Source organism: Metarhizium brunneum, chromosome 2 (assembly GCF_013426205.1).
Source record: "Metarhizium brunneum chromosome 2, complete sequence".
In the NCBI taxonomy this organism is placed as follows: Eukaryota; Fungi; Ascomycota; class Sordariomycetes; order Hypocreales; family Clavicipitaceae; genus Metarhizium; species Metarhizium brunneum.
In genome coordinates, this window is record NC_089423.1 from 283,978 (window position 1) to 311,060 (window position 27,083).

Sequence of the window (27,083 nt, forward strand, 5' to 3'; positions counted from 1 at the left end):
CCCTCATAAAAGAACCGCAGAGAGTAAATCCCAAAATGAAGCGACGGGTATCTTTAGCCCGCTAGCAACTCTCTTGCATACCTTGCCAGATCAATCCATGCAATCGATGCTATATCGGCCTTGGGGTTGCTTTTAAGTTCGCCGACAACTAGGATGTGTGCCCAACGATATGTTGAATCCGTAGTGTGAGGTTTATATATGATGTCGCTGTCAACAAAGCCGATATCCAAGCTGCGCTTGCCTGTAGAGCCTTCCAGGAGTGTCCTCGGCTGGGCCAACAGCTTTCGTCTCGCCATCGAAGTCGGAATGAGGTCCTCTGCGATTGCTTCCAGCTGCGAGATCAAGCCGCCAATCCAAGTCAGCACGTCGCTCTCTTTAGCGTCCACTGGCCATCCACTCCAACCGTCCTTGAAAAGTGGACTGTCACCTTCGGTACAATGGCGGAAGACCGCCTCAGAAACCCCGTCAAGTTCTGGGATGTCCCCAAAGAAAGACCTATAGAAATTCGGGACTCCGACATACAGATGCTCGAGCTCCAGTTTAAGGACGGGATCCACATTCTGGCGGTATTCTGACGAGTTCACGAAGCTGCTCGTGTTTTGGCTCCATGGGGTTTGTTGGGTCGACGAATGTATAGCCCGAGGCGGCGGAGTAGATTCGACGACGGCATTTGACACGAGCTCCCAGATTAGTGTATCTCGAGGCTTGTCGGTAAGTGCTTCCTTGACCAGTCTTTGAATACGGCCAAAGTCAAAAAATTATCCGCCGTGACAGCAGAAAGGAGTCTCAGGAGATCATTTTCAACGGGACCGGGTCCCGTCTTGGATGGTACCACACGGGCAGCGGGAAGATTTTGCAGCGCAACCAAAAGATTGAGAGAAAGCCGCCGAAGGTCTAGATCAGTCAGAAGAGTCCGTCAGAATACTCAATCAGTCTCACCCGTGTTGCTAAGCTGGCTCAGAATTTCGGCGTTACAGGAAACGCTTCTGCTCCTGCAAATGGAGTTGAATGAGGCGCGGAAGGTATTGAGTTCCTTCCAGATAGCGCTTTCCTCAATGGGCGCTTTTTCTGCTTGGTCCATCTCATCGAGGGAGATCGCGGTCGCTAAGTTAAGTTGTTTGTGCTGAGAAGTGACGCGTTAGGATCGTGTTACACCTGGCGCGCGTGGCGGCGGGTCGGAAAATCGATTAACCCTGAGCTCTTGTAAGCTCCGTCCGACCCTGCGTCAAATGCGTCTACCAACCAACTTAGGCGTCGGTGTATCATCTTCCTTATGCGTGCCCGCATACCAAGAAGCCCGCCGGAGCCCAAGCCTGGCCTCTGCGAAATCTACAACTTCCTCTTTGGCTAGCAAGCTAATAAAGCGTCGGCGAAAACGCAATAAGAGTTCAGCCATTAGCAGTTGCATCTCCTTGCTTTGATGCGTCAGGACAACCAACACTCAGACTTTACCCAGAATTCGTCACGTGTGCTGTTTCCCTTCCCCTCCGTGGAAGCCGATGTATTTTGCTAGCCCTTTGGGGGTTGTCAGCATATACAAAACCTACTCTGCAAATAAGAGGCAAATAATCACTCACGCATTTTTAAATTTGCAGACGAGCCCAAGTTTCTCGCACTGGACACATCTCGGATAATCAGGATCACATTTGATCTTCTTCTCACGGCAGGGAATGCAGGCTATGGCCAGTCTTTTTCGAGGTTTGCCGGCTTTGGTCACGCCCCAGTGGGAATTTACGACCTCGCCATCTATCACAGTCTTGCAGTGGCTTCCGTCATCGTAGAAATAGCACATGCCTTCTCCCGGAACATCAGCGGCTCGAACAAACCGAGGCAGGAAGTGCGTTCCCGTCCAGATTCTGGGGCCAAGGCCATCCTTCGTTGGCGCCCCCTCTGAAGCCGCAGAAACTTCCTGAGTAGGCGGCCCACTAGAGCTAGATTGCGTTGCTTGCTGACAAGAATAATCTCTGGAGGAGCCTTTTGATGTAGGAAGCTGAGTCCACGCACGGCTATCTAGGGACTGGGACGTGGGATCCCTTGATCCCAAGGAATGCTCATACCGGCTAACATCCTGATGAACCGACCATTTGCTGCTCTCACACTCGTCTCTGGAGTCAGACCTGCTGCGCTGCTGCTCATAATATTTTGGAGATCGTGGTTCAGAGTAACAGCGAGCCAGAGAGTGGGCATCTAGACGTGAATCGTAGGTCCTTCGAGGTTGTGAAGCTGGAGGTGATACCGTCGTAGGGAAATATGAGGTACTGTTGTTTCCAACGCCAGGTGATTTTCGGGACCGGTCAAGTGGTGACTGAGCAAGATACAATGTTTCTTTTTCGGACGGAGAATGAAGCGAACGAATAGAGGACGGAGGCCCGAAGAGGCTGTGTAAGGACGGCAGTTGTTGCCGTGAAGAGACCTGGTTGCTCGACTCCGATCGAGCTCTACTGGCATCCCTCTTATCAGTGGCCGTCGATACGTCGGCACTAGTATCCTTTTCATGGAATTGAGAGAACCATATTAAAGAAGAGTCAGGTCTGAGGATTTCCATCGGACGGAGTGACTCGGACGAGCTCTGCGCTTTTCGTGTCCAGGGAAAGCTTCTGTTCGCGAAATTCGACATTGTTATAATCGTTAACGCTTAGTAGATTCAAAGACTATTAGTTATTTGTGGGAGAGTAAACTCTTTTAATGAGTTAAGCGTCCGCTCCAGAGGAATTGAGCTGGCCTTTTATAGATATTAGATATCTTTATCTCTTCTTTGAAACAACAACGCCTTGCCTCTTTCCGCTACAACCGGGAGAACTGAAGTACTTTGACTTAATCTCCGGCTCAGAAATGTGAAGCGCAACCAACAGCTTTTCTGCAAGCCACATTACCATGAAGCATAGACAACCTGTCGTAACATCATGATGCAACCTCACTCGCTTCCCTCTTCGGTAAACTGCAGACTCCCTGGTTCACTTCAAGGCTGCGATAATGGTGCATTTGCCGTAAGTTATCTAACACCGTCGTCCTCAAGCTGGTCAGTTCAACTTGGCATGCTTAATGTACATCAGGGCTCCTGGAACACGAAGGAACACGCAGCTGCCGCTCCGACTTGTCAACACCACTCACCGGAAGTTTATTCAGGCGAGGAGAGATCGTGGAAGCTGATTGGCGAGCAGCACGGATGGCCGAACATGCGGAAGCAAGACTCCGTGTTCCGAATAGGTACTGAAATTTCCGGAGTTCGGCTTTTGTATGTTGGATAAGACTCCTTAAAGGAGCGGTATCTCCTTGAGAATGATCCCATTTTCAACCACCCAATGAGTATGCTACGTTCACATGGTCTCGAAACAGCATTATATCATGCTGTAAAACTTGAAAGTGATTGTATTGTATTTGCGTTCGCTACTCTGAAACGGCAAGCGTAGGTTAATGCTTTGTGCACATAGGTGTCCCGTTTGTAGATGGTGTTGGTTGAGGGATCGCAAATTGTAACCCCTGCGATTGAACCGGAGTGCATGTTATAGCCTTGACCTTAACACAGAAAGAGGGGATTGCATGCTGTAACCCTGACAGCAAGACGGGGGTTGCGCCTTGTGAACCTGACAATGGGCAAGGGAACAAAGTGTGACCCTTGAATCCAACAATCCATCCACTCAGTTTTGGTTCCCAGCGCGGTTCACTCGTTGAAAGAGTTAAAGGACGAATGGTCGGACCATATGGCCGATAACCAGGGTCGGGTGCAGGTCCAACAAGATGCGCATGATTTTCTCCAGGCACAAATCGCCGATGCCTGTGACGATAATTCTGGAGACGATCCGGAGACACACGACGCGTTGCAATCTTTACAGGCTGACGACACACCAAACCCCAGGCAAGCATCGACCATATGGGCGCCAGAAAACCCAGACTTGAATTTTGCGACCAGCTTCACATCTAGCTCTGGCAATGGACCGCCGATTGGATCCAAGCGAGCCAGGCCACTAAGCTCACCGAATAACTCCTGGTGACGCAGCTCATCTAAGAGGCGAACTCGTATCAACGTAAACGAGCTTAATAAAGATTCGTCGAGAAAGGAACAAGTGGAAACAGATCCACCAACACACCATTACTTGCCTGACGAAAGTGAAAGGACTGTGCTAGCAAGTAGCGAGGAAACGGACGAAGGTCTTCGCGAGTAGGACGGGCATGGTAAGAGTAAGTATTTGATATGCACTGAGACGCGCGGGACAAGACGATTAATAGCATGCATGATCCTGGTCCTGCCTCGCATCAGCGACTACAACTTGTGATCCCTGTCCATTATGCTTGTTAATGGCCCATCAGTTCATGAACCCAAGAATTGCATTTGTGAAAATACGCAACCTTGTCTTCTTTCTTGGTGAGACGTCGTGTACATTTCCAGACTTGGCCGTGAAAAGAAAAACAGTCACGCGCAGCGCTGACAGCAGGGCATTCGTAACGGTCAAAAGGCCTGGAATGGAAAACGGCTGCCTGCGCATCTTCAACCATACATGCCCGGGCCCCGATGAGAAGCGATGCCAGCCAGGGAGCTGTAGAGATATAAATAAGGTGGATGATGGTACAATACCTCTCGCCCTCTTATCATCGGTTCTACACTACCCATCACTTCGTTTACACTATTATACAATCCCAGGCTGCTAAGTTCCAAAACCGTCCAACTCAGTCACCCGCACTCACAATGGCAGTTCCAACCAAGGAGGAACTTGTTGACCAGGCCTGCAATGTAAGAAATGGTCCTATATTCGTGAGATACGATTTTGTGCCAGAGCTAACAGGGGTGTAACGTTAGCGATGTGGGCATGATGTATGTCGTAATCCTAGATCCTAATCTTCTTCACCAACAACTACAACGGCGTCCCGCGCCGTGGACCATCACCAACCTCTCTTAAACCCAGAGCTGCTATTTGTGAAGCTAACACAGGCGAAATATGTAGCCGTGTACGTGTTGTCCCAGTTGTGGGGGGGTAAGTACAGAATTATTATCGCAGTTTAAAGATACAAGGCTAACAGAGATGGATGGAATAAATAGGTGGGAGGGTGCGGATGTGTAAGTAATAATCTTGATTGTAAAGAATCTGGGCAAATATCTGATTAGAATGAATAGGAGAGCTAAATTATGATCCGAGAGATGGATTTGGTGGAGTTCAGTCCAACCTTGTTATGGGTTTTTCTCCTATTTATGCTAGGTTTTCCCCAAACTTTTATGCAAATGCAAAGGCTAGCTAGTGAGACTCGAATACAATTATATTGTGTCAATATTTGCTAGGCAAGTAGTAATATGTGTAGTAAGCTGGCTATCTCGGCATCGAATGTGATTTGCGTTCTCGATAGTGATGTTGTACTTTACGTACTATGGCATTGTACATACGTACGTACATTAAGGTGCTGTACAGTACACGTATTATGTACGTACGATGGTCCACGATATTCCTGATCAGGGAATCTATGGGTCCACAATGTACGTACCAAACCAGGGGCACTCTGTCTGCGATATTTACCTTAATTGCCTAAAAAGGAAAGGGAAAATTGTATGTGCGTACTCGTACGTACTACCCGATAGTACGTACGGTACTATAGCCAAAATACAGGACGTACGTACGTACGTGTACTACTAAGTCGCATCACTAGTTCTCGAGGAGCCGCTGCAAGGTGCCTTGCCCACTATGTGAGACCAAACACAAATAAGTCGCCTCATCATCATGTCCTTACCTGGTGTAGGAGTCAATCAGTCGTACGTTGGTCCCTATTTCTCTTAAACAGCTCGGGCCCAGAATTTCCATCCTTCCCGATCCTCACGCGCCCCTACTCCAACCAGTTGCTCGATACCTTCAACACCAACAACATTCTCAAATATTTCTTGATCGATCTCTTCACCTCCCTCTCCACCGATGTTGTTTCTGAATACAGCGGGCCAAAGCACCGCAACTCCGTCGGCGCCTAGGATAGTCTCATATTTCTGAAATCCTTCGGCAGTGAACTTCGTCTCTAGCCCTTTAATTGTTTCATCTTTGGCATCCGGTCGGAAAAGTGTGATAGCACATCCACCACCTCCAGCACCGGTAAGTTTCGTCCAGCCGATATCTGCATAATCCACGAGCTCGCGGATGCGCTCTAGACGAGGGTGAGAGACCCCTAGTGAAACCAGGAATCCGTGGTTTATACGGATCAAAGTTCCCAAGCGTTCGAGAGTATCGGACAGTCCACTGCTATCTAAATCAGCAGATGAAATGAGCTCCAATGCAGACGTTGTAAGATGGCCAATTCCATCTAAAATTGACTGTGTCACTACCGGGTGATTGTTTTTTAATGCTCTTACTTTATCCACCTGTGTAGCTGTTGATCGGGGTTGTTGAGTGTTAACGAGGAGGAGCGGTAGTTTTGGGAACTTGGTGAGAGGAGTGACAGATGGCGGTCCGGAGTAGTTTCTTTTGTAAATCACAGCCTTTCCACCCGCAGAGACCGCATTGTCCACTCCACTGGGGTCTCCATGTATGCACAACTCGCCCACGAATGCCCAACGACTGATACGCTCAATCTGTACCTGGGCTTCTTCGGCAGGCTGGTCAGGATGCGGACCTGCAAGGCTCCGTATTTGAAGGAGCAGCGCCGCACTCAGGCAGACGCAAACACTGGCGCTGCTACCCAGACCGGCACCAATTGGAATGGTGGATCGCAGAGTGTAAACAAACCCAGGGCTTAGCGGGGAGCCTAATGAAAGGAAAAGGTAGAGGAAGGCGGTCGCAGATCGTACATGAATTTTTCGCTGCGTTTCTGGAAGATGCTTGGATACTGCCTCTGCATGCGGTATAACAGCTTCGAGTAATTCGGGGTCGAGGGAGTCGACGAGAGAGTAATAAAACTTTTTCTTCTCCGGTTCATGGAAAACGCCCCATGGTAGGGTGTCTATTTTCCATGTATGATTCAAACCGATGTCTTTGAAATTCAGCTTGACGGTGCGTTGGGACTTTGAGAGGGTGGTTACGAGGAGATAGGATCTGAGGGAGATGGCTGCGGCAATGGCAGGCTTGCCAAACACGGCGGCGTGCTCGCCGAATACTATGACTTTTCCCGGTGCAGAGACCATGAATGTCGGTGCCAATGGTGAAGACTCTTTTCTCCCCATGACCATGGGTTATGCAATCAGTCAATAAGTGTTTTGGTGGATAAAATGCTGGTGATCGTGGAACAATGGCTGATTGATACGACGCTCGAGGTTGTGTTGGAGCATGTCCACGTAACAAAGATTCTTTTTATATGGAGCTGATTGGCTGGTGGATTATCGGATTAACAAATTGCCGACCCACATTCTCCCCTGAATACTGCAGAAAACCGATCATGGCAGGACGTTCATGAAAACTTGTAGATTGGTTGGCTTGGACCGACACAGCCCCCTCTATGGTAACATGAACGCAATTCATGCACATCTCGCGATTCCCGATGGTGTTAAACCAGGACCAGGCAAAAAGAGCGCTCCCCTGTGGGGTGTCATTTGGCAACATGAATTCCCAGCTTGGCTTGAGTGGGCATTGGCCAACATACGAGTGAATTACTTTCCAGGTCTTGCCCTATCGAAAGAAAGTGAAGCCTGGCAGCTACCGCCGCATGTTTTGCAAAGCCGGCGAGTGTGAAATTAGACATCTTGCCAGGTTCCCAAGTGGCCACTGGTTGTCCTTCAGGGGAATCAAGCAGCGACTGATATCCTTTACAAGGATAGTCGCTGCCCAATCGCGAAGGCGGGCTCGTCATGTCCTAATTGATATCAGTTGTGTAAGGCAGGTGGCCAAGACAATTGCATGTGAGCACTTAAAACCCGAACAATATGCTTAAGGAAAGGGCACAATTTATTTTCACTTGATACCACAATGTGAGTTTTAGCCTCTGTTGTTGGGCTACGATTGGCGCATTTTAAGTGGAAGGTTGGAGGGGATTCGCACGGGTCTGGTGTATTTTGGCTGCGGCGTGCGTGGCAACGGCAATACCACAGCGCGTTAGTGCTGTCGGCTGATTTAAAATGCAATAGCAGAGTTGGCGAGATTCATCCGGGGATCAAGTTTCTCAATTGCGACACCAGCTTTGTCTACCTCGCTTGGCATCCCGTAGTAGGCCTTTCTGCAGCAGCCAAAAACCGACTGGACTCGACCCCCACTCTAACCGCCAGAGTATCCCTGTACCTAACCGGCCGTCCCTCAGCCCTAGTGAATGACAAGGATTCCTTCAAAAACCGTCCCCCTGCTAATGCAGGGTAAGTGAGCCCTGTAGATTTGCTGGACCAGGGAGTAGGTGTGCGCTTAGCTCGACAGGGATTCAATGATTCATCCATGCGGACAAACACCACGGATGTGTGCAAGAGCATTTTCAGGCTGACTACAATCACTCCTCAGTCTTGGCGGCGACTGGATGCATGTCTAAAATTTGCCAACAAGTACTTTGCAGTACTTCCAGGTACGGAGTTCCTTCAACGCCGCCGAGAATTGCCTCTAATCTGACTACAGATATCCCCTGTTCGGGAAATAGTGGGGGCTTCCATGGTCTCTGAAAGTATGCCTAGGTACATATCGCTGTTCTTGTACAAGGCATTGTATTATCGTATTATACCGTAGTTGTAATATGTGGCGCAGAAAACGGGGGCCGACCGGTTTTTCCATTGTTTGAGGGGTAAAGCTCTTTGGCGTTTGCAAATACTCCCCAGCCCTTCTCTTCATCAGGGTGAAGGGGGGCGTAGCTAGCCAGCTCACTTCAAAACTAGGAATTAAACACTTCCAAATATTATAAATATGTACCGGTAACTGGCTGAAATACGAGTTGGAAATGAAGGGCCAAAACTATCTCCAATGCGTCAACATACAGGCGTTTTCCTTGCCTTTCTTGTATTGGTCAGGCCAAGGAGCAACAGCGGCTCAAGATAGGGTGTACAGCAAATCTGCGGAAACCTACAGAGCGACTACATGGGTGGCAGGTTTAGGCGCACATTGTTCTTCTTTATTTTTGGCTTCGTAAACCGAGGATTTACAATAATGTGCAATGTGCGTAAGCACGCAAAACCTCTCATTCCACTATCGACGGCACCGGCTCTGCTGCGCCCTGTCGCATATGAGTTTGTTCACAGTATACAGTGTCAGCACAGCTGAGCATTCCTTAACGAATAGTTCAAACATGCTGCCAAATGCGGTATGCGCTACCGCCAATGTTGAAGCTTATGATTCCAGATTTTTCCCGACTTCCGAATACACAGGAATACCAAGTTAGCAGGAAACGTTGCATTTTCTAAGTCGAGTTATGTGACTGCGGGAGTTGTGGTCGCCTTGGACGTTATATGGCGACTATTTGTCGGCCCGCCAGTTAGGACTACGAATGGATTGTTACCAAACCAAACTAGGTAGGCAACTTACAACAGAGAATGAAGTCGATGTGTCTGTACATACGTCACTATGGTTTATAATCACATTCGGTTTTGAACCGTGCGTATTTCCAATGAAAATTGACGGTACTCCCACGGCCCAAGACATGGGGTTCTCTCAAAGACTATCTTTTCCGGGCCATTCAATTTGGTGGACCTCCCCCAGAAACTTGGCCTAAACTTTGGAACACGCAAGATCGGCAACATGAAAATGGTTGGTTTCCTCTGCCATTTCTCATTTGGTTCGATTAGTAGCCACGATACTGACATTTTAGCACCGCCCCTCTACGACCGAGCTAAGGTTTGGGAAGTGCGTGAGGCGAATCGCAACTCGTCTAGGTTCGCCCATGATGAGGAAAGATTGGATTTCCTTAACCTCATCAAGAAAATGATTATGACAAATCCTGATGAACGGAGTCTGATGACGGTGCTGTTGACTGACCCATTTATGAGAGCGGCACAGAGGAAGGAAGAAGAAAGCATATAGATTGTATGCTCTGACCAGTCGAAACGACTCTGGTCAGACTACGCAATGCTATAACGATCGCGATAAAGCCTTTGCGCTGTGGCAAAACTCGACCAGCTGTGGTGACCTTTTGCCGTATCACTCGCCGTCCAGCATAAAGAGGAACGAGGCTGCTAATCGGGGAAATTAGGTCACTAACGGCGGATTCGTGGATTTGTATGTAGCACATCCACTGGCGGTGTTGACACCCCAGAAGACTCTCCAAAGAGCATTATACGTTATTCTTTCTATCAAAAATCAACTATCGCTTGCATATCAGTCTCTTCTTAATCCTTTGACAGCTTATGAATAATCTCGTCATAGGCATCTAGGATGGCGTTATAAAGTTGATCGGGGCTTCCCGCGGGAGTTCCAACGCTCATTCTTTCGTCCTTATCCAGGGGGAAGAGTATCTTCCTAATCCTCAGACAGAGAGGCTTAATGATCTGGAAGGCTTCTGGGAACTCATCCGTGACCTCCTCAAGTCCATCAACGCTCATGTGATACGCTTTCGTCCGCGCAATATCCCTGAAGCCTCCAACCTCCCACTTCCGCAGTATGCTCTCCCGAGGCGGCTTTTCATCGCGGCGGCCAAACCTATTGATCCATGAACAGCGTGCACACATCCATAGCAGAACGTAGAAGAATGACTCGAGGTCATGACGGTAGGTGTGATCGGCCGTCCGCAGTACTTCGATGGCCATAAACTGCATCGTACCGGTCTGGTGCCGCGCCCCGCTCGGGCCACTGTCTCTCACTTTCGCTAGGTCAAGGTCGATGAGCATACCCTTGAAGCCATCCGCCCTTTCAGGCTCCGTAATAATAATGTTATTTGAAGAGATGTCGCGGTGAAGAATGTTGCCAGTAATGTAGAGAGACTGGTGTGCCCTGATCGCATCTCGCATCGACTCCAGCAGTTCCTTGATCGTCTTAAAGTCACTGATGACGCGGCCGGCTGGTGAGACGACGAGGCAGGAATAAATTCTGTTCTCCCATAGGTCCTCGCCGGGCATGTACAGGCTCGGCTTAGCCTTGCCGACCGACAACTGGTCGTTAAACTCCGTGGCCAGCTTCGACTTCTGACTGTTGGAACGCCGCCTCTTGGATCCGGACGCGTTGTCGGACGTGTTGTCGGAGGATGATTTGCGCTTGTGATCCGTCGTGTTCGTGCTGGCGGTGGCCGATGGCGGATCTTCAGAGTAAATGGCCTCATGTCGGAACTTGTGATGCGTCGGGAACTCCAATCCGCTCCGCAGCTCTGCAATGGTAGTGATCTGGCGATGGGCGACCGCTCTGGCCACCCCCCTGACGCCTCTTTCTTCTGCTAGCTTCAGTTGTTCCGCCTCTGGTTTCCGCTTATCCGATGCCCACGAGAACTTCGCGACCTGGCTATTTTGGGTCTCATAGCATGTAGTGCCCCGACACACGATGGCCCGCTGCCTGACCATCGCCGTGTCCAACCTCGCCCTCATTGCATTGCCGCTTGCGTCGTCCAGTGTGACATGACGACGCCCATTTTCTCGCTCAATAAAGGTATCCAGGCCCATCGCATTGTCATCCATTGTGGCATACCCAACAAGAGCGCGCGCAAACTTATCTGGCTCGTCGTGAATGTCAAATGGGCCTGAGCTGTATGGCCCAGAGCGGTCGAAGACCCAGAGCTCCATCGTGGAAGCGCAGAGTGAGAAGGCGTGGACAAATCGGCGTGTTGGCTGGTCGGCGAAGACGCCTCGAACATAGCGCGCGAGCTGGAGGAGAGTCGCCTTGAACCTGCCCGTGTCGTTTGACTTCTTTTGCTCTCCAACCACTAGGACGTGCTTGTACTCAAAGGTGTCGTCCGCGTTCGCGGCTGGCGTTTGCCAGAAGAGATCCATCTGGCCTTTGCGCTCCTTAAACTGGTTGGCAGTTCTGGTGGTATGGAGCTTGTGTGGTGCTTCGGCTAAGAAGCGCTCTTCCAGTGAGCAAAGCCAGTCCCAGACGGGTTTTTCTTCGGGAGTGGAGGGAAATTCTGTCCATGTCTTTCCGTCGTGTGCTGTCATCATCGTCCTCAGCATCGCTTTCCGTTCTCTGTGCCAGCTCTTGGGGTTGAAAAACTTGTCGCAGAATCCCTTCACGTTGCGAAAGGTGCATTTTTTAATCTCCTCGAAGAGCTCCCCTTCGACAATGTCGCGGGTTTCGCTATCGGCAAGTCGGCTCGAGCTGGTCTTGACAGGTGTGCCTTTGAATGTCGGGGCGACGCTAGACGGAGGTGGTGTAGGGGGATGGAGGGTGTTGATAAGGTCGATAACGGCTGCCCAGATTTCGACATCGGTAGCGTGGGTGACGACGACGTCAATAAGAGGCTTGAAAGTTTCAAGTCTCGGTATACTTCCCCGGACATTCCGCCGTATGATAAATAGCTTTTCTGCAACGTCAGTAGTTCCGTCCGGTGCAGGAAGGTCGAGTGCTGCTGAGGAAGTGACGAGCGCGCCCAAGAGACTCGCAACAATGCTCTCTGATGGCACGTCGTCGCATTGGCGTAACTTAATGCGAATGTTCTTCAATGCATCATCAAGTGGGTTTTCCGCGATGATCCTGATCTGGTCCTCGCTCAGAGCCATGTTTGAGGCCGTCGTATCATGTTCCTTGGACGAAGTTGCGAAGAAGGAGATGTAAACAAGACCAAACGCGACGGAGCACGTGATCTCAAGGATGGTTGATGGCCACCTGGTGCGCAGCTGGGGTGGAGGAGTACGCTGACGAACCTGTTTGTGGCAAAGTGGAGCACTGATGTGGAATGACTGGCGAAGGACGGAGCGTCGGGACATTGAAAGGAAGTGAACCAAGGAACGATGGGTAGTGCGAGAGGTCGACCTATATACATGGCGACCATACAGTCACGAGACGGGCCGGCAACGCAGAAGAATTGGCCGAAGGCAAACTATGATTGCAATAAAACATTCAATTCTGTTAAAAGATATCCATCCTGCTCAAGAAAATCGGCGCGTTAAGTGTGACTTTTTCCAATCCGCTCCACGAGATATAGGCCAAGCAACGCGATATTCACCCAAGTACAGAAGACAATGACGCTGCTTGGCTCTTGGCCGAGTTGCCAAGACGTCCACTCCGGCGTCGAAACATCGATATGTTGCCGCAAACTCACCAAGCATCTGCTAGTCCAAAATGTTCCTTCTAAGCACCAAGTGGTACCATCAAACCACTTCACCAGAAATGTGTGTTTCCCCCAACGGGCCAGCAAGCAATCCATCTCGCTAGCATCGTTGTTATTACCTGCAACACCCAAGGCGACTTGTCCGTTTGTATGCCCTCGGTGCACAACTTACGTTCTCCTGTTGCGGCCTTCAGTTTCAGACGCTGAACTTACTTCGTTGACCTGCGGAGCTTTCTTACCGGTTGTTCTTGGACGCACTTGAGCACGGCATTGGAAAGTGGCCATTCCTCAGAGTTCGCGATGGCAGGGTTAGCCTTATGCTCCGCGCGCTTGGCCTCGTTCCGCACGAAGGTGCTGGGTATGTTGGCCCAAGACCAGCGTGTCAGGAGGTCTCACCCCGATCCCGGACAATTTCCATTTGGGATATATTTGGTCTGGCAGAGTATCAGCGGCCTCCGGCTGCAACCTGCTAAAGGGGCCTGGATCGCGAATGCCCGCCTGCCAGAGTGGTGTTTGAGTCCCGTTGGCGAAATTACGACGATGAGCGTTAGTTTTGGAAGAGCATGAACTTGAGAAAAACAAGATGGTGAGGTTTGGTTCTATATGATCTCCGAATGGGTGCCGCATGGGAAGCTGCTGCCTATCTGGCGTCAAGTGTGCCTTGCGTGATCGGGTGGTCGTGTTAGAATTGACGGAGTTGGCATTGCTAATACTTGCTCTTCTCTTCGCTCATTTTGCGCCACTGCTGTTTAACTGCCGATACCGTTCTGTTTAGTTTGGAAGCGATCCACGATTCCGACTTGTTCTCCCTCTTCCATGCTCTTAGTCGTCTTTCTTCAAGGTCAGACCACCGACGGCGCTTAACAGACACGTCCCTGCTTTTGTCCGTATCGCTCAGGGAGTCATCGTCTTCGTTTTTATCACAAAGGATGCCACCATCGTCACTCTCATTGCAGTGCTTGTCAATGTAACCAACAGTATTGTCATCCGAGTCCTCGCAACCATTCTCAAGGGGCATAGGTCGTTTGCGCATGCTATAGCGCCGCTTCAAGACGTTGCTCCTGGGCTTGGCGTGCTGCGGGGTGTTCGAAACGACCGTATGCGATGGATGGTGTAGCAAGGACAGCGCTTCGAAGAGGGCAGCGCGGAAGATTGCGCATGATTTGCATTGCCCATTCTGATCTGTCTCTTGCCCTCCGCTGAGTCGTACCGCTGCTGGTAGTCCCATAGGAGGTGGCGACCAGAGGGTGTCAATGTGAGATTGACTTGTCATGACATCTCCACGAGTAGCGAATTTCACAGCAGGGCGTCTTGGAAAACAAGTGGTCGCTCCTGAGCGAATGCTTGCAAAGGGGCTGATGGGGTTGCCCTCGATGTGACGTGTTGGCAGCACTTGATGAGACGCATCGTGAGCAGTAACCGTACTGTCGGCTGGCGCCAAGGGACTCTCGCAAACATCTGGCTCGTGCAGCAAGGTGTCACATTCAGTAGTAGAGGATAGTTTTGGTCGCTTCGCTTCCTGTTGGTCCTCAGAACTGCCATCATACCCGCTGTCTTCAAGTGGTCGAGTCAATCGCTCGGAGCCTGGTGCAGAGACTTGCTGTTGTTCCGTATCTAGCCAACGTTGAAAACCCGTATCATCATCGAATAGACTCTCTAGATATGGACTTCCAGTATCCTCAGATATAGAGGGAGATATGCTCAAAGCGGGCGAGGAGATAGAGGCCACACCCCCACCTCCACGCCGGTGAGCACCGGGCCTTGAAAGATCTGGCAATTGCGTCGTGGTAGCAGCTCTGGGCTGACGCATCGCCGCCAGTGCCACATCATTGGCACCATTCACGGTAAGGTCCATCGCCGCTAGCAGAGAGGCCGGGGTCGTGAGTGTGGGAGCAATTCCGTCGACCTGAGCGTGCGGGTCGGCTTCCGCCATAAGTACAGAGTCTGGGTGTTGGTTGTTAGCCTCTCCTCCTGTACAAACGTATCAAGAGTGGCTTACCTTGATTCTGGATATCGCCTGGGTGGGTCTCCGGTGTCTCAGTCGACAGGTCAAGTTGAGGCGTTGGGCTCAATGAAGTACTCGCATGTCCTCGGACTTCATTGCCACACAACGTAGATGCTATGCGTGTTTCCACGAGCTGCCGGACAGACTCGATGTCGTCGCACACATCGAGGTCGGTCAGATTGACGGTCATCAGATCTTTCTGGTCTCCGGTGTGTCAGTAGGGACCTAAGATTTTCTCGACGGGCTTGGCTTCTTTTCGCAACATACTGTTCATCTCCAAGTAGCCTTCCGCGACAGACTGAGAGGCCGCGCCATCATGCCGAGTTTCCGTATTATCCCCATGATGCTTTCTGGGCGCAGCAGAAGCTATTCGCTTTGGCTTGCGTGGCTTTCGAGAAGCAGGATCGTAGGATTTGAACCTTAGGGGACCAGCCATAGCGCAAGGGAACTGGGTAGTTGATAAGTTGAAATGGGAGGTCAACTGAAAAGAGCGAGGCACGGAGGGGTGCGGAAGGTCCTCGACATTTATCCACTGGCCAGCTTCCCCACTTGCAGATGCTAATTACACCTCCAGCGGCAAGACGTTGTCAAGCGACCTTCGCATTACCAAGTTAGGTCAGGAGGAGAAAGCCGTACGACCAGATTATTTCAATGCCATTCACCCTCGAGCATCCCCCCTTGTATCTCCTCACGGAGGTACTGATCCGGCCACTGAGGTGCGCAGGTCTCTCGTAAAGATAGGGATTGGAATCACCCCTGTCCTTATCTTGCTCAGCTGACAACTTGACCAACATCATAGTCCTCGAGGTGTTGCAGATCCCGTCCTTTCCGTTTGCAGCGTGTCAAACCAACTGTGGGCAAGTGATCGGCTAACACAAAGTCGTTGGGCGTGGCCGACTGCATCCTGCAGGCCCCCTGAAACTGGGCATAACTCAACGCCTCACAAATGGCGAGCAAGGAGGCCACCGGGCGGAGGCATCCAGTGCGGTTGTCCACAGAAGGCCCGATTGAGTCACACTCGCATCAGTGCTGATGGTGCAATCTCGAACTCACCTGCCCGGGTCAGTAGCCACAAGACCATCTGGGACCTGTCAATGAAGCTGGCTGTTGAGTGTGTCTGAGGGTGAGTCCGGACGCAGAAACCGTCACTCAGCCCACGGAGACGGTTTAAGCGTCTCCGAAACGCTTCATATGTCGATTCCTGCGATTGAGGGCCAAAGGTGGACAAGTCGTTGCTACGGACTTGCCGCGTGTCCGGAGCATTCGCGAGTTGATCCTGATGTGGTAACAAACCCGCGACTTCCATGTGAAGGCTTGGTGGCTGGGGCTGTTGTGCCTTCCAAGTGCGCTACTGCAAGTCCATTATCCCTTTTGCCATAGGCTCGCCATCATCACCCTTGCCTCGTCATATGACAGTGGCCCCCAAGCCAGTGCGTATTGGCCTTGTCCGCGTCGATGCTCCGTCCATTGCGTAATGAGACGCTGGCAGAGCCGAGAGGGACGCAATTGCAACCGTCCTGGTATGGAGCAACTCCGCCCGTGGCATATGGTCACTGGCGCGGCAACTCGTATGTCCCTCACGCCTGAGGCTTCGTGTTTCCTGTCCGGGTTCAGTCCACATGATAATACCTTGCGCGAGGCCCAACAGAGCTCACAATATTTGCCAAGAGAGGCAAATACGGCATGCAGGGGGCTGTACATGCGAATGACAATGCATGAGGCCGGAGCCCAGCGCCCGCAGAGCTTATCCATGCGTCTGAGGGAGTTATGCATCAGGATGAATTGAGCCACGGGAAAGCACCAGCTCGTCGGCAGCGAGCTTGTGCCTTGACTCGCGTCTCGCTACCCAGGCCCCTGCGTAATCTTATCTGAGCACTCGGTGCTGCCAAGTTGCCTCGTTTTACCTCGGCATCAGCTTGATTGAGAAACCAATGCCGCCGTGACCAGAAGCTGGCGCCTTTGGCTGCAAACCAGGGCCCATTTTGAGGCAAATTAGGCAGGCTGATAGCCAACGTCTCATGCTCTCGGGTTAGCGAGTGTGAGCCCATCCTCTCCGCCACCAGTGCTGCGTCGTCATCGCCTTTCCTTCATCCTAGCAACTGCATGTTATATTTGCTCGCCGACTCCGTGCGAAGCCTTCCCCGCTGGGTAGCAGGGTAAGACCCATCTCTTGCGTAATCGGATGTCGACCATGCGTTTGATGGCGAGGCAGATTGACTGGAATGGAACTTTGCTCGCTTTCAAGCCCACGCAAGACCAATGTGACTCCTGTTATTGGAGGCCATGTCCCCGGCTGTGTTCCAGGCGTGTCGTACTTTCAGCGTCTCCATGGGTATCCGTCGCATGAAGCTGACAATCTTTCATTTCCATTCTGCAGTCCACATCAGAGTGCCCAAGAAAGTGACAAAGGATGCAGACACGACATGCAGGCCGGCATCCTGAGTATCCGTCCCCGCTTCCCTGTGGAGGAAATTCGAGAAAATGCGTAGGACACCTTTTGCCTCTTGGAGTAATTTTAAACAGAACTCAGCTGAGGGCATCAATCGCATCGAGTCAGCGTCGCTCTTCCGTTCGCGTGATGTTGGTCTGTTCGATCGACCATCGCCTCAGAGGGTGGTGGGGGGAGCCTAGTCGCGCACCAGACATCATGCTAGCCCACAGGATGTGGATAGGCTGCAAGCTGCTAGAAGTATCGTGGTATAGGCTGCAAGATGCAAAATTTTTAGCCCTGTGATGTAGCTGCAGCAATGATTGCTGTCTTGTTTCGAGAGTCGTGCTTCGAGATATGGGAAAGTGATGTGTTGATGGAAGGACATGTAGTTGTGTGGTGGGGAGGAACTAGGGGGAGAAGGAAAGGGAGGAGACTTGAGGGGTACATGGCTGGAGACGTGGGACGGGCGGCCGTTTTATGGGCGTGCAAAGGCGGCGAGGGATGGAGGGGCCGAGAATTGCCCGATGGGGCAACCACCGAAGGCGGTGGGCCAAGACCACCATTCCCGGAAGCAGGCAAGCCGTCCTAACTTTTACTATTTAATTAGCTAGGTATAGCTATTAATTGTATTACTAGTAGGTCCTGGTAATTAACTAGCCTTTTTTTTATTTTTTTATTATAATTTAATATTAATTATATATATATATAAAAAATAAGTAATAATATTAGTATATATATAAGAAAAAAATTTTAATATATAAAAAAAAGTTATTATTTAAGTTATTTTAATATAAAATAAAAAATTATATAATATACTTATTATTAAATTACTTAAAATATATAATAAATAAAACTAAAAAATAATATAAGTAATAATATAAAATATTAATAATATATAAATAAATATAATAAATAGTAAATATACTTAAATATAAAAACCTTAAAAAAATTATAAAATTAATATATTATAATAAATAAAAACTAAATAAGTAATATAATAAATAAAAGTTTAATTTTAAATATAATAAAAAATATATAATAAATTATAATAACTTAAAATATAAAAAGTATAAAAAAATAAAAAACTAAATTTATAATTATTTATATTAAATATTTAATAATAGGTTTTATTTTAAATATTTATAAAATAAAATTAAACTTATAAAATAATATTAAAAAATAAAATAATAAATTATAAAAAAATTTATTTTAAAAAATTTAAAAAATAAAATATATTATTTATAAAAAAGCTATAAGCTAATATAAAAAAAAAATACTAATAATTTTTAATATAATCTAAAATAAATAAAATAATAAAATAATATTAAATATTAAAGTTATAAAATATTATATTTATATACTTATAAATAATAATATAATAAGTAATTATATTTTACTTAAAGTTATTAATTATTATTAATTATTATAAAAATATAAAAAAATATTATATAAATTAATTAATATTAAAAAAAAACTTTTTATTTATAATAATAAAATTATTAATTAAGAAATTAATTATTTTAAAGTATAAATTTAAAATTATTTAAAAGTAATTTAACTTAATATTATAAATATATTAAAATATAATTTAGTATTAAAGTATTTATAATTATAAAAAAGTGATTTATTAATTAATTAAAAAATAAGCTAATTAAAATAAAATAAAACTTTAAGCTAATAAAATTAATAAAATTTAAAAAAAAAAAAAATTTTATTATAATTTAATTTATAAATAAAATTTTAAAAAAAAAAAACTTTTAAATAAATTATTTAAAAACTAATAATAATAAATAAATAATATAAAAATAATAAGTATAAAAAAAAATAATTAGATTTATTATAATAATTTTAATAGTATTATAAACTAAAATATAAATAATAATAAATAATAAAAAAATAAAAGCTAAAATCTAAAAAATTATTATTATTTTAAGAAAAAACCTTATAAATATAAATAAAAAACTTAAAAAAAAAAATAAAAATAATAAAAATAATAAAAGCTTAATAATAAAAAAAAAAAACTTAAAAATATTTTTAAAAAATATTAAAAATATAAAAAATTATTTATAAAAAAATTAAAAATTAAATTACTTAAATATAATTAATAAAATTATAAAATTAAATTAATAAATAAAAAGTTAATAATATTTTATAAAATTTATAACTTAAATATAAAAAAACTTAAAATATTATAAAAATATATTAATAAAATATTAATAAAAAGTTATATTAAAATATTAATATTAAAAGTTAAATATTTAATTATATTTATTTTAAAAAAAAATAAAAAATTATAATTAATAATAAATTATTAATAATTAAATATAATTATTATAAAAAATAAAATATTATTATTATTAATATTAAAATTATAAAATTAATTATATAATATAAATTAATTTATTATAATAAACCTAAAAAAAGTATATAATTTAATTTAAATAAAAAAAAATTATAAATAAATAATAGCTTTTAAAATAAAATTTAAATTATTTAAATATTTAATAATATTAATAAAGCTTATTAATATATTAATAATATTTTAAAAAATAATTAATAATATATTATAAAAATATTTAAATAATTTTATAATAATATATTTTAATAATATATTAATTTTTTTAAAAACCTTAAAAAACTATAAAAAATATATATATATAATATTAAAAATATTATAAAATATTAAATTATTATTTAAATTAATAAAATATAAGTTTTATATATAAAAAATAAACTTTTTAAAATATATAATATAATTAAATAAAATATAAATAAAAAAAATTAAAATTAAAATAATAAAAAACTAATTAATATTAAAAAATATTAAAAATATATAAAATTTTAAAAGTTTTATAAACTTTTATAAAAAATTTATTAAAAGCTATAATAAAATTATAATATTTTTAAATAAATTTATTAAGAAAAATAAATAATAAAATTAAAATAATAAAGTATAATATACCTTTAATAAAATTAAAAAACTTATTATATTTAAACTTATTTTAAGAATTTTTAACTTAAAAAAAAATAAAATTAAAAACTAATTTATTAGATTTTACTTTAAAAGTATAAGTAAAATAATAAAATAATAATAAAAAATTATATTTTATTATATTTTACTTAAAAAAACTTTATAAAATAAAATTTAATTACTTTATTTATAATAAGAAATTCTTAATAATTATTAATATTTTTAAGAAATTTAAATATTATTTTATAAAAAGTAAATATAAAATTAAAATATATATTAATTATAAAAATATTTTTTATTTTATAATAATATAATAATTAAATAAAAAATAAATTTAATAGGCTAAATATCTTTTAGAATTTAATTATAAAATAATTTATTAAATTTAAATTATAATAAAAAAAATAAAAAAAAGGCTAGTTAATTACTAGAACCTACTAGTAATATAATTAATAGCTATACCTAGCTAATTTAATAATAATATATAATTTAAAAAACAGTATATATATTATAATATATTAAATCTATTAGCTTAAAAGGTGATTTATAACCTTATATGCTAATAAAAGCTTATAACTTTGCGCGTTAAAAACGTAATAATAATAATAACTTGTAATTATATAAGTTATACCCCAAAAAAATTAGAGTAATCTAATATAATATAAATTAATAAAGTTTATACCTAACTTTTATAAAGCGTATTATCTTTTTTATAATTACCTTATTTTACTTTTATATACCTAATTTAAATAAATTACTTTATAAATAATATAATTACTTATAGGTTTCTAGCTTTATATTGCTCTTTAAAGTATTATAGCTTCTTACTTACTAATATCAGACTTAGTTAGTAATTAATAACTTTATTATAATTATAACTAGTACTAAAAAAGGTAATAAGCCTAATATAAATAAGTTACTTATTATAACTTTAAGAATTAAAGCTAATAAGCCTAAAAAAGTAATAAAAAAGCTATTATTATAAAGGATATTAATAAGAAAAGAAATATATTATTAAAAGCTAAAAATATTAAAAAGGTTAAAAAACTTAATAAAATAATTAAAAAAATAAAAAAAAAATATAAGGAAAAATTAAAAAGAATATTATAAAGCTAGTTAATAAAAAGTAGCTTTATATTATAGTTTTCCCCCTTATTATAGAGGGATAGTATATATATATAGTATTTTTTAAATTATATATTACTATTAAATTATTAAAGTATAGCTATTAATTATATTACTAGTAGGTCCTGGTAATTAGCTAGCTTTTTCTTTTATTTTTATTAAATTAATTTAATAATAAATAATAAATTAATAGTTAAATTAAGCTATTAATAAAAAAAAGTTTATTAATTATTTAATAAACTTTAAATAAACTAATAATATATATATAATTATAATTTATTAAAACTTTAATAAATAAAAAGTAAATATTATAATATATAAAAACTTTTAAATTTATTTTATAAATAAATTTTAGTTTTTTAATTTTTAATATAATTATTATATTAATTTAAGCTTTATTTATAATTTCTTAATTTTAATTACTTAATTATAATTTATAATTTATTATTAATATAATATTTAATTACTTAAATTAATTATCTTAATTATTTTACTAATATAAATTATAACTAGATTATTTTTTAGGAACCTTAGCTATTATAAGACTAAAGCTATAAAGGTAAAAGTATACAAACTCGGTTAGTCTGTATAACCCAAAGCAAGGTTACAAGCCCTACCTACCTCCTGACAAATTTACAGGAGTCGAAGGCATAACTACTCGCACGTATAACTACTTGCGCTACTTACAAGTCGAGGATAGTGGATTTGTGAGGAGTAATAAAGGTAATATTAAATAGTTTCACGTAGTATAGTAAAATAATCTCTTATTATATAAAAGGCTATTAATTAATATAAAATTTATTTTATAAGCACCTAGCACTTACTAGAACTTAACCCGATATCCTTGTACGTTATATTCTAGATATTTCATGCTTTTTTCCTACCCACTCACACAACTTCTTTGCTATATCTTCTAGCTTAACTTTAGCTTCCTTCAAGGGGGTAGAAGCCTTGATTTCCGCAGTGGAAAGTAAAAGCCATGGCTTAAGACCGTTATACTTGCCTCTTCGCCGAGATGAATATTCTGTCATAGTATGGAAGAAGATTTTCCTCATCACTTTACAGTTTTTCAGCTTGTGTGTACGGTTTTTGTCCCAGGCAGCCGACATTGGGGCCCCTAAATCTTCCCAAGGACCATCAGGTCCGAGTTGCCATGAAAAGTCCAATACCATGGCAGCAAAAGCGGCCGCTATTAGAGTTGCACAAGACGTGCCTTTCATGATTCGTTCCCGTACTGGGTCTCTGCTTGGCCCTACCAAGCCTTCACCCAACGTACACAAGTTAAACCCTCGATTTCGCGCGTCAGGAGAAAATGCCGACTTATTGAACCTAGCGTCGTGAGAGTTCACGCAGATTACACTATCTCGTAGTATTACAGGAAACCTAACTAAAATTTCAGTAGAGTGAAGGTTATTACAAGCGGCAGCAAAGAACAGCACTTCTTGCTCTTTAGTGATATTAATAGCCTCTTTGACTTCTGGCGGCGGGTTAATTAAGTTAAAAGACATGGAAATAATATCAACTTTCCACTTTTTAATAGTATGTTTAATAGCCTTACTAGTATTAGGCTTTTATCACTATTTAACAAAGTCCTTACTTACTGATATAATATAAGAATAATAATTTATATCTTTGCCCTTATTTTGCTCAAAAACCCTTACAATATATAGCTTTACTATTAGTATTACCTTAAGGTAAAGGTATACTATAAACGTTCTATACAAGTCCGTAAAGCTATCCTTTATCCTAGCTTACCTTAGGTAAATAAAGTCCTTATATTCAATTATACCAGGATATCCTGTTTACGAAATTTTAACATAATGTCTTATCATTTCATGATTAAGGTTGCAGCCGGTGTCTAGTATTGCTATTTTTACCAGATTATTCCATTGCTTTGACATTAAAGGCGTATTACAAGGGAAAGCTTCTCGGAGGCTATTGCGCATTTCCCCAACCTTATCCCACCACCGATTAATCCTATTCGATAGTTAGATTTTTCAACGGCTATTTTGTCCTGACCACGGGTCAATAATCTTACTCATCCCGAGCGTCTTGGTCTAATTGGGTTACGGCTTCGACTTTTCCCACAGCGTAGGCGAGTTCCCCATTGGCATCTGCACTTGTAGTCGTTGAAGTTATATAATGGTTGTCAGGGTTGCCTCTTGGAAATATTGGATTCGGCAGTGTAATTTCGGTTTCATTCGCCAGAGCCGCATTCTTTTTATCGTTGCTTCCCAAGAACCTAACTAGATCTGTCCATGTAACGTCCACTGAAGTCGCCGGCAAGGTGTCCAAAACAGACCGTTCCAAAGGCCAGACCAGATACAGGTAAATAAAGTCCAAAGGATAAGGAGGCTTGGACTTCAGATCAAGACACTTGCTTATTCCAAATAGTAATGGCTTGAAAGAGAAATGCCGCTTGCATTCTTGAAGCAGCTTTTCGGCTTACTTAAGGGCGTTATTGACCGAACTTCCAACCTCGAGTCTTGCCCAAGAGCTTAAGTCTCCAATATTATTCGCTAGTAAGAGCCGCATTACGACAATTGCCAGCCAAAGAAGTTGCGGGAATCCATGGATAGCCTGTGACGGTTCAGGACTAGAGTCATTTTCAAATTCTATCGACAAGTACGGTTTGCGCAAAACAATCTCCTTAGATTTCTCCAGTCGAAAAATGGATATATTTGATAATACCCAATAGCTAGGGAGCCACCCAGTCTCTAAGAGGCTCGGGAAAGAATATGCTAAAACTAGACAGAGAATCATCTTCTCTGTATAGTCTATCGTATTATGTGGCACAAATCAATCCAGAGTGATTTCTTCGCTTTCTGTCCAACGGCAGCTTAGTCTTTCATTAAAAAGCTAAGTGTGTAAGCAGAGCCTCTGTGACTAATCAACAAATAGTTGAAGCAGAAGGCAAGGGTCCCTTGGGAGTCGACATGCCTTTACATAAGGCTAGCCATTGCCACTGGCGCCTGTTAGCGAGGTCCATCATCTACAGACTAGAAAGGGGTAAACCAACTCTTTAACGTGAACTGGACACTCATGGAAAGATTTGTCTCGACAGAGTAGAATAGTCGAAGGCTTCGCAGCATATCACGTCAACTCTTTCGAATAGCACCAGGCTCCCTCCAAGAGAAGCCTTACGGAGTTACAGTAAGCTAGTCTTAACTCGTTATAGGCAGTCTCGCACCCGCAGTTCAACGAAATGAAACGTAGCGCCCAGTGCAGACAATCAAGACAATTCCCTATTTCCTCTAATAATAAAATACACTCGCTTCGTCCAACACGTGTAATAAGTATCTTAATATACCCAGTGATTTTCTGGTAAGTATCCAGGAGAGAACCAGTAACTAGCAGTCCTGAAGCGTCGTCCCAGTTAACTGACTGATTAACATAGTTATAAAGCTGCGTAACCTGCGCAAAGTTCTAGAGAGATTCGGCGAATATTTACTGCGAATCGTAATTAGTCGCATAATCAAAGGTCCCCCAGCTGGATATTAATTTTAAACGGTGATGAATTCACACATACCGAATTTACATTGCGTGCCGCTAAGCGGTCCAAGACAGCAGGCGAGATGATGGAGTCGAGCTCGTGGAAAAAGCCTGCAACGCATGATTTATCTGAAAGTTGAAAATTACCAGTCGTATTTTCTTTTTTAACACGGAGGCTTAGGTAAAGCATGTCCAAGCTCATGCTGATCTGGTGAGAAATATCTCTTATTTGGAAATTCCGTTCATTCGTAGCGGATATCGACACCTTCCTGACTTCTTCTGCGAGCCTGGGCAAGACCTTGTCAAACCACTGCTGTGCATCAACGGAGGCCATTGTAGTGAAAGCAAACTTGAACAAGTGGTTAGTGGGCTGAAGGAAGAGATGGCAGGTGGACATTCGGCTCTTGACATATTTGTTTTTTTGGTTTGAGGGATGCTGCCCAGCAGCGTGGGCGTTAAAGTTGGATACATCAATTCAGCTACAGCGCCATCTCGAGCTTATTTGCGCCTGGCTTCGGGTTCAGCCATTTCTTGTCGACGGGGTTTTTCAAGACTTGTCTGTTATGGTCTCTTGTCACAGTGGTTATCGGGTTTGGCCACGGAGACCATAGAACAAAAACAAAAGCAGCAACAGCGGTCCTTGGCCGAATATGCCCGATACCCATTCAGCTTATTATAAATACGCCCTGTCGACTCTCTAGTTCCTGGCATCCCTTTTTCCCCCATTGAATACACATTGGCATTTACTTCTCTCTACAGGATACTCTCAGCGCCTTACAACCGTACCGACGCTTTTTCAGTCTATTCCAATTGGATAAAGACGGTGTTTTGAAACCATTGAACATGTCGAGACCTGTCAAGGCCTGGATCTTTACTGGCTGTATGGACTACACTGCAGACGGCCACCTACGACTGGGACAGATACTTAGAGAACCGTAAAGACGCGGCTCTGCTCTGATTCCCAAGGGCCCTCCTCCAGTTCTAAGCAGTTATAAGATCTCCTATAGTAAGGTCAAAGGACTTAACATTAAGTATAAGTAAAATCTCGGGACTAGCTTTGATTATTAGGGTGAGGCTGTGGGCATTCCAATCAACTTCTCGGCAGGCATGTCGAACGATATGCGATCAAAGCTCGTCTGGGAATTCAAAGAAGTGAGGGGGGAAACGACAATTTTTGGACTGGACTACATCGAGCACATATGTACCAACAGGCACGTTCTAGCCTACATCAAGGAAAAGCTCACCAAGTTCAGCGAGCTCACAGGATGGCTTGGGCCAAGGCTTTACATTGTCACCGGTGTGCGAGTCGCCATCAAAGCGCGCCTCAAGTCCCAGGAGGATACTGCCATATCAGCAAGGGCCACGGCAAGTGGTGATGGCGGCCAAAGTGGTGTTCCATTCCGAGGGGGCGCTAACCTCGCCTTCGGGGCTGACAATCATCAGACAACCGCCAATGCACGCGCAACCAACTTCGTTTATGCGTATAAATGCAACGAAATCCACTATGTGCCTAAAATCAGCCAGCAAGAGTACATCAAAGGAAACGTGCAATCGCTGAAAGACGACGCTGCAGAGACACCTACGCAACAATTGGAAGGGATTTCGGTCTTGGTCCGTAACCCAGTGGGCAAGAAAGAGTTCGGTGTAGATGAAGGGGAGGGCCAAGAACACATCTTAAGACAGTAGCTGGTGCTTGGGAGTTAAGTGGACAGCTCCTCGGATTGACTTAAGGTAAAAATGTGAGAAGTTGGAACTTGAACTTGTGGTGTTGGCACTCGGAAGGTTGTTGCCACGACCCACAAATAGTGTCGATACAATACCAATTGATTCCATACAGACTGTTTTTGACAGCGTCATCCTTTAGATGAGTTAAACGCCCGAAAACCTTAGGGCCAAGAACAGTCATTTTAAGTTGGTAGTCGCATGAGATCACGATTGAATAAATATTTATGCAGCACGTAGGTCTTAGTCCAAGGTTCGGCGGCATCTTCTCTTTTTTT

The 27,083-nt window shown here is 43.2% G+C and overlaps 7 protein-coding genes across 7 annotated transcripts; 2 read left to right on the forward strand and 5 right to left on the reverse strand.

The window, feature by feature from the left end:
- Positions 1–53: 53 nt before the first annotated feature.
- Positions 54–2,617, reverse strand: G6M90_00g030650 (uncharacterized protein; the record flags this gene model as incomplete). The annotated part of the gene is made up of 2 exons (XM_066130067.1): positions 54–732; positions 1,578–2,617. The coding sequence occupies 2 exons, from the start codon at positions 2,615–2,617 to the stop codon at positions 54–56; spliced, it is 1,719 nt and encodes a 572-aa protein (XP_065986435.1).
- Positions 2,618–3,701: 1,084 nt separating this feature from the next.
- G6M90_00g030660 (uncharacterized protein) lies at positions 3,702–3,992 on the forward strand (the record flags this gene model as incomplete). The annotated part of the gene is made up of 1 exon (XM_066130068.1): positions 3,702–3,992. One exon carries the CDS (start codon positions 3,702–3,704, stop codon positions 3,990–3,992), a length of 291 nt encoding a protein of 96 aa, XP_065986220.1.
- A 1,766-nt stretch (positions 3,993–5,758) lies between these two features.
- Positions 5,759–7,135, reverse strand: ERG12_1 (Mevalonate kinase; the record flags this gene model as incomplete). The annotated part of the gene is made up of 1 exon (XM_014684182.1): positions 5,759–7,135. One exon carries the CDS (start codon positions 7,133–7,135, stop codon positions 5,759–5,761), a length of 1,377 nt encoding a protein of 458 aa, XP_014539668.1.
- Positions 7,136–10,195: 3,060 nt separating this feature from the next.
- G6M90_00g030680 (uncharacterized protein) lies at positions 10,196–12,508 on the reverse strand (the record flags this gene model as incomplete). The annotated part of the gene is made up of 1 exon (XM_014684181.1): positions 10,196–12,508. The coding sequence occupies one exon, from the start codon at positions 12,506–12,508 to the stop codon at positions 10,196–10,198; it is 2,313 nt and encodes a 770-aa protein (XP_014539667.1).
- A 1,257-nt stretch (positions 12,509–13,765) lies between these two features.
- On the reverse strand, positions 13,766–15,500 carry G6M90_00g030690 (uncharacterized protein; the record flags this gene model as incomplete). Its single annotated transcript, XM_014684180.1, has 3 exons — positions 13,766–15,003; positions 15,059–15,268; positions 15,332–15,500. 3 exons carry the CDS (start codon positions 15,498–15,500, stop codon positions 13,766–13,768), a joined length of 1,617 nt encoding a protein of 538 aa, XP_014539666.1.
- Positions 15,501–25,038: 9,538 nt separating this feature from the next.
- On the reverse strand, positions 25,039–25,417 carry G6M90_00g030700 (uncharacterized protein; the record flags this gene model as incomplete). The annotated part of the gene is made up of 2 exons (XM_066130069.1): positions 25,039–25,041; positions 25,121–25,417. 2 exons carry the CDS (start codon positions 25,415–25,417, stop codon positions 25,039–25,041), a joined length of 300 nt encoding a protein of 99 aa, XP_065986322.1.
- A 773-nt stretch (positions 25,418–26,190) lies between these two features.
- G6M90_00g030710 (uncharacterized protein) lies at positions 26,191–26,769 on the forward strand (the record flags this gene model as incomplete). The annotated part of the gene is made up of 1 exon (XM_014684179.2): positions 26,191–26,769. One exon carries the CDS (start codon positions 26,191–26,193, stop codon positions 26,767–26,769), a length of 579 nt encoding a protein of 192 aa, XP_014539665.2.
- Between the last annotated feature and the right edge of the window lie 314 nt (positions 26,770–27,083).